This window comes from Micropterus dolomieu, linkage group LG06 (genome assembly GCF_021292245.1).
Source record: "Micropterus dolomieu isolate WLL.071019.BEF.003 ecotype Adirondacks linkage group LG06, ASM2129224v1, whole genome shotgun sequence".
In the NCBI taxonomy this organism is placed as follows: domain Eukaryota; kingdom Metazoa; phylum Chordata; class Actinopteri; order Centrarchiformes; family Centrarchidae; genus Micropterus; species Micropterus dolomieu.
In genome coordinates, this window is record NC_060155.1 from 923,947 (window position 1) to 934,104 (window position 10,158).

General features: G+C 41.1%; 1 protein-coding gene across 2 annotated transcripts in view; it reads right to left on the reverse strand.

The window, feature by feature from the left end:
* LOC123971909 overlaps positions 1-9,815 on the reverse strand; it is a 23,685-nt gene extending 13,870 nt beyond the window's left edge. The window contains exons 1-6 of one of the 2 annotated variants that reach the window (XM_046050974.1): positions 9,525-9,815; positions 8,341-8,499; positions 4,960-5,040; positions 4,201-4,351; positions 1,711-1,755; positions 874-1,341 (exon numbers count right to left, since the gene is read on the reverse strand). In XM_046050974.1, the coding sequence (XP_045906930.1) occupies positions 874-1,341; positions 1,711-1,755; positions 4,201-4,351; positions 4,960-5,040; positions 8,341-8,394 (799 nt within the window). In that variant the 5' untranslated portion in view covers positions 8,395-8,499; positions 9,525-9,815. Of the gene's footprint in view, positions 1-873; positions 1,342-1,710; positions 1,756-4,200; positions 4,352-4,959; positions 5,084-8,340; positions 8,500-9,524 lie in introns of those variants that run through there. The other variant, XM_046050975.1, reaches the window with a different exon arrangement.
* Between the last annotated feature and the right edge of the window lie 343 nt (positions 9,816-10,158).

The window sequence follows — 10,158 nt, forward strand, 5'->3', positions numbered from 1 at the left end:
AAAGTTGTGCTATCTGTGAGTTTTCGTCAATGGGCGTGTCCGTGGCGTGGCGTCAAAGATCAAGTCTTCGCCATGACACAGGAAGTTGTTGTAACTTCAGTGTACATGCTCACATCTGAACCAAACTTTACGTGCTTGATAACTTTCCCACCCCGCAGACATCTACATAATCATAGCGGCAAGTGCTATGTAGCTCCACATAGGGGACACAGGAAGTGACGTATAACACCTTCGTGCAGCGTCCGAAGCGCGTATCAAATTCACAGCTGCACCGGCAGAACTCGAGAATATGCAACGCGGCTGCCTAACCCCCCGACGCGCTGCACGTGCGAGGGCCCGCCCGACGCTGCTTTCAGCTTTAATTAAAAGATGTTTTTTTGAATGCAGCATTGATGATTATTGTCTTAATTGTTAATTAACACATGCCTGAAACAACCTCAAGCTGAATGTAAAAGCTGATGTATAAACGAATAGACTATGAAATAGCCATTAGTTGCAGCCCTAGTTCTTGGCAGCTAAGGTTTTGGAGCGTCTCCTCTAAGGCCATATCCTCTAACATGGCATCGACTGCAGTGGCAGCCTTTGCCTCTCTCCGCTGTTTCTGCACTCATATTTTGGGATGTCAGCTAATTTGCAATACAAAGTTTAGTTTTTGAGTGGCATCTAAATCACGCCTCCTGGCTACCTAGAGGTGGAGACTAGAAATCCCATGGCTTTGCAATGGACTGCATTTACCATCAACACTGATTGGACAGCCACATAAAACCAAAACATCCCTTTAAGTAGGAAAGCATGAAATATGAGTTATAGCACCAGTCTACTCACACAAAAGAAGTGTAAACAGTATGTAAATCAAAGGTGGGAATGGATTACCTTGTTCCAGTTCTTCTATTGCCTCAGCATTAGCTTCTCCAGCTAGAGATCCCAGACTGTGTTCTTCAATGTCAGAAGGAGGAGAGACAGTGCCAAGGTCCAGCTCATACCCATTAGGATCTGATTCTACAGAATACTGATTCTGGGACTTCCAGCCTTGGATGGGTTCTGGCCCCAGCTCCTCTGATGAGCTCTGAATGGGTTTAAACCCACAAGAATCATCGATCAAAGCGATGGCATCCAGGTCCTCTCGACTGTAGCTGATCTCTATGTCACTGTCTTCATCAGGGAATTCAGACTCAAAGCACTGAGTTCCTGTTGAGGCTTTGTTTTCAGCACAGGACAGACTGGTGTCAGCCTCATCAACAACATTTCCTGACCCCTCAGCGGTGCAGACATTCACCTCTGGGAACAAAATATCTGCTGCAAAGGGGTCACTGCCTTTGAAAGGGTCTGAAGTGAATCCATCTGGCAAATTTAACAAAAGCTTAGAACCATGCCAGTTAAAATGTAAAATACACAAACAAGTACATCAAATTTTTACTTAAGTACAGTGCTTGAGTAAATTAACTTGCCACTGCTGTCTAAAAGCATTTAGGATCACAGGATTTACAGTTAGTTTACACTAGATTTAAGGTGGTACATAAAATAGTGCAACAAAATTTAACTATACTTGAGTTCAAAGAGTTTCAAGCAACAACGTATATGACAAGTGGGTTAGGGGTCACCTTGACTTGTCATTTACCTGATCTCCACCAACAACATGTCCAGGACAAAACCCTTAATTCCTAAAATAAAGTAAAATAAACAGCAAATACGGAGTGTATTATTACTCACCAGATGAGTCAGTTTTAGGGAACAGGTCTTCGTCGAAGAGGTTATCTACAAATATAGGGAGAAAGAAATTTGAAAAGGGGCAGGATAAACTGGGTACAGGATGCACGTGGCTGGCTCGCTATAAAGTCACAATATACATAGGTCAGAGCATACACATGGTTCAGCACTCTTTTGAACATCACTGTTAATAATAAATAATAATAATAATAAACCCAAATTGAAGCTGCAAGCAGCGTTGGGCGGGCCCTCGCACTTGTAGCGCGTTCGGCTGTGAGCCGGCCGCGTTGCATATTCTGGAGCTCTGCTGGTGCGGCTGTGAATTTGCTACGCGGTTCCGACGCTGTATGAACGTGTTATATGTCACTTCCTGTGTCCCCTATGTGGAGCTACATAGCACTTGCTGCTATAAATATAAATCGGTATTGGCGTGTAGATGTCTGCGGGGTGGGACAGTTATCAAGCACGTAAAGTTTTATTCAGATGTGAGCATGTACACTGAAGTTACAACAACTTCCTGTGTCATGGCGAAGAGTTGATCTTTGACGCCACACCACGGACACGCCCATTGACGAAAACTCACAGATAGCACAACTTTTCATCTTCAATGCCTTTAGAAGGCACAGCAGAAATTTGAAGTCGGTCGGACAAAATCCCTAGGAGGAGTTTGTTAAAGTAGGGAGTGTGTAAATCATCCAAAAATTTGACGTAAAATTCAAAATGGCCTACTTCCTGTTGGTTTTATGGCATCGCTCCAAGAGGCTTTTTGGTACGTCTGGACAAGATACCCGTACCACAGAAAATTTGTACACGCAGGTGAAACGTGCGGCGGGGGCTGCTTCGTTAAAGGTCACTTCCTGTTGCCAGCAGGTGGCGCTATGACTGTGGGTGAATGTCGGTATGTACATGTGATCAGGGCGGGACTCTCATCCTACATGTAAAGTTTGGTGCAGATGTGAGCATTCATTAAAAGTTAATGAATGACAATGTTCAGTAACTGGCAAGTGGAGGACTTCAAAGCTTGGATAAACATAAGTGTCCTGGTTGAATTATCAGTAGAAAAGAAAGTTAAATGTTTTTTTTATAGAAGCAACCATTTTCATTATTGATTAACCTGCTGCTTATTTTCTCATTTAATTTAGTACTTGTTTGGTCTAAAATATAAATGGAAAATAGTGGTAATAGTAATTTTTTACACTCATAAACCCAATGTGACATGTTCAGTCACAGCCAACAGTTTAAAACTGCTTGCCCTGCCAACTAGTGATGACTACATGCTTTTTCCACACCCTATGTAACAGTAATGCAACACTAAAACAATAGTAAATCACAGGTGGGTATGTTCGCCATTAAAACAGACCACACCGGCCGACACCCAGCTGTCAATGAAACAATGCTTTTCCTCCATACAAGATCTAGTATGGAGTAACTCTAAATCAGCTCACTTTTAGATTCTGGGTCAATGTTAGATGAATTTTCAAACTATAGTGCAGTGTTTTGTTTGCATATGCTATACCAGAGCTAACTATGAACTGTCCCGATCTCCTTAAACATTTACCAATGCTAATTAAAATGTGTCTTGATTTGTAATGCTGCGTTGTCTGTCACACCTACCTAAAAACTGTCTCCAACATGCCTGAAATCATGCAACTGGTTTAGTTATGGCATCTACGCATCAGTCTATAACATCATCATAAATATAACTTAAATTCTGCTCCTCCTCTGCATATCTGAAAAGCCTCTAATAAATAAAACGAGTCCATATGGTAGACAGGAAAAAAAAGTCCTTCAACAGTCCTTTAATCATTAAACACATACACAATTGGGCTTTGGAGAAGTTCAGTTACCACTAAAACCAGTGGAAAGATTTAAATAAGCCAACAAGTTGGCCTGAGCAGGAGGAAACAGCTCAACATAATTCACTCAAAGAAGTCTTTGACAGTCAAGAAGGAGAATAAACCTTACAGCTGAGTACTTAAATTAGACAACACACTGACCGACTGGTCAGTAATCACTGACCAGTTCTAACTGTAGACGGATCCTGCAAATCCAGCAAGAATGCTGTTCTTGTACCAAAAATATAATGTGTGGCAACCAGCAGCCTTCACTGTTCATGTGCAGAAACATTTGCGCTGAAAAGGCCAACAAAAGGAAGGAGCTCAGTGAGATCCTTAATGAAGAGATGTGGGCAGTGTGCACAGAGTATGACTGGATGTGAAGACTTCAATTTAGAAACTTTTCATATAATATTCCGAATCTCCTCAACAGTCCTAATGTGTGTCCCTACCTATGTATTTCTTATATAGCCATATATGGCCTAGTAGGAGCTGGTAGAATTCAGAAGGCCTAGCGGTAGACCTAAAACAAAACATTTTACTAGTACTACCTTCTCATGACGGATGAACAAATGAAAAAAATCTATACTTCCAGTATTTCTATTACCAAGTTTTCAGTGAAATGTATTCTCAGCTTGACTCCATGTCTGATACATACTCTGACAGTGGGTGAAGGGGTCGGCTTGGTAGAAGTCCAGTTGGCTGAGAGGGTTTGGGTTTAAAGTGGATTCTTCCATATCTCTCTCTTTTTCCCCTTTATTGTTGATCTCCCCCTCCTCTGGGTCATCCTCTATGTCAGATCTGTCCATCTGTGAAACATGACCACACAGTGTTTGCATCCCACACCAAGGAGGACATCTGAATGGTGACCAATTCAATACAATAGTTTTCTCTGAGCACTTTTCATAAAAGAGCAGGTCTAGACCGTACTCTGCTGGTTGGTAGTCCTATATGTAAGGGGCAGGTTGATCGTGGTCATCATGGTATTGAATAATCACAGTATTAAATATCTCAATATCTCAAAATCATAACAGCTTTGATGACTTTAGTCTGCAAACCAGCTAAAGATATACTAAGTACAGTATATATAATGTATAAGATGGGTTTGTGATGGCGCAGTGGATAAGACACATGCCTTTGGTATGAGATACCTGGGTTCGAATCCACTGTGAGACACCAATGTGTCCCTGAGCCAGACACTTAACCCCTAGTTGCTCCAGAGGTGTGAGACCTATTATATTTAGCAATTGTAAGTTGCTTTGGGTAAAAGCGTCAGCTAAATTAATAAATGTAAATGTAATACATACAGTGTATTTTATTTATTTTATTGCACAAAACACTGTTTATGTATCACTTTGGTGATACATAAACAGTACATAAACTCATGATGAGAGGTGCTATGCAGTAGTGGAGCTACCTTTGGCGAGCTGGTCCCGCTGTCGTCTGCTTCTTCTCTGGTATCTGCTAGGTTATTGCAGAAAGACGAGCCACTTGCCCTCTGGTAGTCACCCACACATCCAGCGACAGACAGTGAGAGAGTTCTTAAATTAAAAACACTTTTTAAATAATGTCAAATCACAGAAAAGACAGGCAAAAAAGTGACAACTTTATTTAACTACAACTACAAATTTCTCCAAATAATGATATTGCTGTTACATCTGCCACACCCCAGCAGTTCTGATGCAAGTAAACTAGCCTCCAATTTTCCAGGTTTTTCAGGGAATCCCAGTATTGGTTTTGAGAGGAATTTGAGAAGGTTAAAAAACTACTGTGTAGCACAGTAGAACTACAAGACTACTAAATCTCAAGAGTTTCTGTGCTGTTCAGACTGTTGTCCTGTTGACGTGAGAGTGCGCAACTACACCACTGATCTCAGATGAGGAGTACTGATTCCAGGATTATTCCACATCAAACGTTTGACTGCTTCAAATTATCACGATATTCAACAAAAACATGCGAGACGTCACTGTGGGGCAGTTTTTTTTAAAGGTGCAGCTATGATGTATTCTGTCCCAGACCCTTGTGCATGTGGTTAGGGATGCAACGAGTGACCAGCTGGGAACTGCAATAGGCCAGTTTTCGACTTAATCGGCCACGACCGGTGACCGGTGCCAAGCAGCGTCAAATGTCTAATTTTCTGCTGGTCACATTAAACGTTAAACACATGCTGCGCTGGACAGTGTTTTACATCATGCGCACAGCTGCACAGACAGTAACCGACTATAGACTGACCCATAGAGGGAAGAGGGAGAGACAGGTGTAAGTGTGTCTGAAGGGAAAAGCAAGGTGAGCAGATTACTGTAGTTTGTCAGTAAACACTAAACTAAGGTGGCAAATTAAGTAGAATTAAAATGGTGACATAAGAACTAACATAGGCTACTAGAAATAGGGTTATGTATTCTACAGTTACATTGTCATTCCAGCAGCGGAACCTGGAGCACTTTTTATTTTGACATTTGTCTGAGTGAGAGAAGGTCATGTAACCTGCTGCAGTTTGGAGAAAAACTGTCAGAAGAGCAAATGCTAATGGAGATCCTAATGAAGATCATTTTCCAATAAAGAAAAGGTACTAAAATGTTTGTCTATGCTGTCAATTATAGTTTTTAGAAAGAAAGAAAATCATCCAAAATCAGAATTGGCAAGTCAGACTTGGAAAAAGGAATCGGACAGGGAAAATGCAATTGGTGCATCTCTAGTTGTGGTGGAGAAAAAATAAATCAACTTTCAATCTTTCAGTGTTTAAATAAGTTCTCAGTTATTTGTTATTTTTTACTCGAAGGCTACATCATTGTTATTATAACTCATTTTCCTTACCTGTATGTTAGGGCTGTGCGATATGACAATATATATTGTTTAACAATAGAAAAACGTCCATCATTTAAACCCTTGACAACAACCCTTGATTAATTTACAATTATATATGAAAATGTATACATTTTTGTTTTCATTTGCTTTCAGGCTGATGGTAAATTAAGTGGCGATTGTTAATTTGTCTATAGAACATAGAAAAGTTATAAATTCAGGCATGATGTAGGTATGATGCAAATTAGCGACAATAGGCATAAACAATAAACCAGTGCTTGCAAAAGGTTCCTCAGTACGTATCGAATATACAAACAGGCATTATGGGAATAAATACCACAGGGGAATATGCCGCTGGATTTATAACACAAGACAAAACAAGTGTCATTGCGAAACAGCATGCAGTACAATAATCGTTTTATTTCGATTAGCCCTACCAAGCATCAGTGATATCGGTGAAGTGCCTACACAGAGCCCAAATGATAAAAAGACTAAAAGACAGTACTTTAATGAGAGATTAAACTATAGTTTTTGACGTATTTTAAATCTATCTGCGAGCTGCTTGTCTCTAGTTACAGTTGGATTATCAGAAACGATTCAACCAGAGCGGACTTGTGAATAAATGTGAGCTGAACAAGTATCTAACACGAGTCCCTGCCTAACAAAGTTCTCTAACTCAAAGTTGCAGGTCCTCGTTGTAGACCGTCATGCAGTATTAGATTAATTTAACAGCAGTGTTTCCTCTGAGTCACTGTATCATAGACAATATGTGTTAGAGCCAGGGGCTGGTTTGAAAATGGTTTCTCGTAGCTTTGGATAGAATGCTGGTAAAGGGATAAACTAGATGTGAATATGCTACATAGTAGAAAGTAGTCATTTTGGAAGATTATATGTAAAGTAATAACTACTTCTTGACAAAAAATATATATATAATTAGCAGGGGTGATGGCGCAGTGGCTAAGACACTTGCCTTTGGTGTGAGAGACCCGGGTTTGAATCCACCGTGAGACACCAATGTGTCCCTGAGCAAGACACTTAACCCCTCGGTGCTCCAGAAGCGTGCAACCTCTGACATATATAGCAACTGTAAGTCGCTTTGGATAAAATTCAGCTAAATGAATAAATGTTAATTATTTGCCTATGTAGGTCCCCGTTTATCATTATTATTATAGCAATGACATGAGATATGATGTATGGTATTATTATTAGTAGCAGTAGTATTTTATAGGTATTTTTTATAGTTTCGCTGGCCCCCACAATACACTATTTACTTTATTAGCTATTTAAAAACTATAAAATATTCTTTGTGTGGTTCATCAACGGTGATAAATTATCCAAAAGTCCTGCGATGTGTGGACAACTCGGCACCACTGAAGCCGGGGCTCAGTCTCTTCAGCAAGTGTTCCTCTTCAGCCAGTACGCACACGCTACGCCTACACATGCGCACTGACGCTCCAGGGTTAGGGTTAGAATGTTGTTTTTATTTATGCACTTTTAAAAACATTTATTGAAAGTTTTATTCTTTTACATGTTTATTACAGCATTAAACTTTGAAATGTATATTGTAATAGGCTGCATATGAACTTATTGGGAAAAAACTGGTCTATGTAAAATTAGACATTGAGCACCCCCATATCGCCAAACGGCATGATCCTTGTTTCGCTGCGAAGCTTCGACTGTGAGATTGACAGTCGAATCAGGCTCCACCCATCGAAGCATTGACTTTTCGACTATTGGGGGTCAGCCCTAATCACAACCTTAATATATTTTGTTGTACTTTTGTTCGAAGTACTATTTTTAACAAAAGTTTCTTTTTAAACTGCATTATGTCATGGTATCTTGGTGAGGTCTCAACATAGGAGCAGGGAATATGGCAGGGAATGCCAGCGGAGAGCAGCACCAAAATGGGCAGGACCACTTGGCATGGACCAGGGCTATACTGTCGGACTATCGCAGCATGAGGTATGAAATGGTATACAACGTTACTGTGATTTACCATTATCAGGTCAGCATAGGCAGGCAGTGATTGGCTCCTTCCCCATGGCCTCATAGGAAGTGGATCATCTTCAGTGGTGTCTGCTGGAGATGTTGACTCCTCCAGCTGGCTTTCTGGAGTGACTGCACTTCCTGACAGAGAACACAGAGTGTGTTCTTCCTACAAGAAAGAACAGTAAGGTGTCATGAGGAAACAGTGTAGATTTAGACTGGTTTTCAGATTACTCTTTAAGTATGGGAATGGAATGCAAAAAATACTATTATAGTTTGTGCCATTCCTCAGTTTTTATAATTGTCATCATCCACCACTGAGCTAGCTTAAAGGCGGAAAGATCAAACCGTGAATTTCTCTGGGTGTCCTTCCTCTTGAATTAAAAATGGTAGAGAAGTCTTTCTAGATGGTAGCATTTCAGTGGTTGTGGTTACATGCAGCGGTGGCACATGCATGGTTTTTTTCCCCTCCACATGAAACTGATCTGATTGACAATACCAGCTAAGTGTAGCAAGCAGTTGGGTAGTATAAAAAATATTGTACTGCTGGAACTATTACTGGAACTGTTCTCCCTAAACCTAGCCTGTTCCCTGGAGACAGGTGTAGTGGAAAACACTCGTAAATGACAGAACAAAAACAGAATAGAGTGGTAGGTCTTCACAGTGGAACAGTTTTGAGATTTTGAGAAGTGGGCAAACTTTAAATTGAGTTTAAATATTCAGAGAACAGAAAATAACAGTAATCATAAGGTGTGTTTACATAATCTTTAAAACCCTAAATAATATAAAGTGTGTAAGTTTTAGTAACATCTAGCGGTGATTCCTCACTCACCACTCCACCCCCTTTCCAAGCGCATAGCAATGGTGGCTGACACATGATAAAAAGTATCATCTTCTGACATAGCAGGGAGTAGCCAGTCAATAAATTAAGTTTCTTTAGAATCCGTGTATGGTTCGTTCTTTGGTTCGTTTCAAAACCGAAACACATCACTTATCATTCAAAACGTTTGGACCTACTAGTCATTTCAACACCAAAATATGTGAAAACAGGGCATAGGTTTAAATTTACAGAAGTGACCCTTTAAACTGGTACTATTGAGTACTATTAATCCAGTATGCATTAAATGAAACAAAACAGATGATGTCTATTGCTATTACTGATACACACAAACACACACATTTGTTAACATGTACCTGCAGGATCTCTTCATAGGACTGTCTGATGGAGTCTTGCAGAGGAGTGTTCCTGTCTCCAGCCTCCTCCACCTTCCTCTTGGCCTGCTTAACCTCCTCTCTGAGCTTCCTCAGTCTCCACCTGGCTCTGGCAAGTTCCCTCTCATACTCCTCCACCTGGCTCTCCTTCTGCACCTCCTCTGCCTGCAGAGACAAGAGCTGGAAAGAGACAGCTCAGTGTAATTAGGGCCCGAGCACGACTGTGCGAGGTCCCTATTGAAATTGCTCGGATTATATTTAGGGCCCGAGCACGACCGTGTGAGGTCCCTATTGAATTTGCTCGGATTATATATATTTTTTTTTTTTAGGGCCCGAGCACGACCGTGTGAGGTCCCTATTGAATTTGCTCGGATTATTTAGGGCCCGAGCACGACCGTGTGAGGTCCCTATTGAATCTGCTCGGATTATTAGGGCCCGAGCACGACCGTGTGAGGTCCCTATTGAATTTGCTCGGATTATTTTATTAGGGCCCGAGCACGACCGTGCGAGGTCCCTATTGAATCTGCTCGGATTATTAGGGCCCGTGCACGACCGTGCGAGGTCCCTATTGAATCTGCTCGGATTATTTAGGGCCCGAGCACGACCGTGTGAGGTC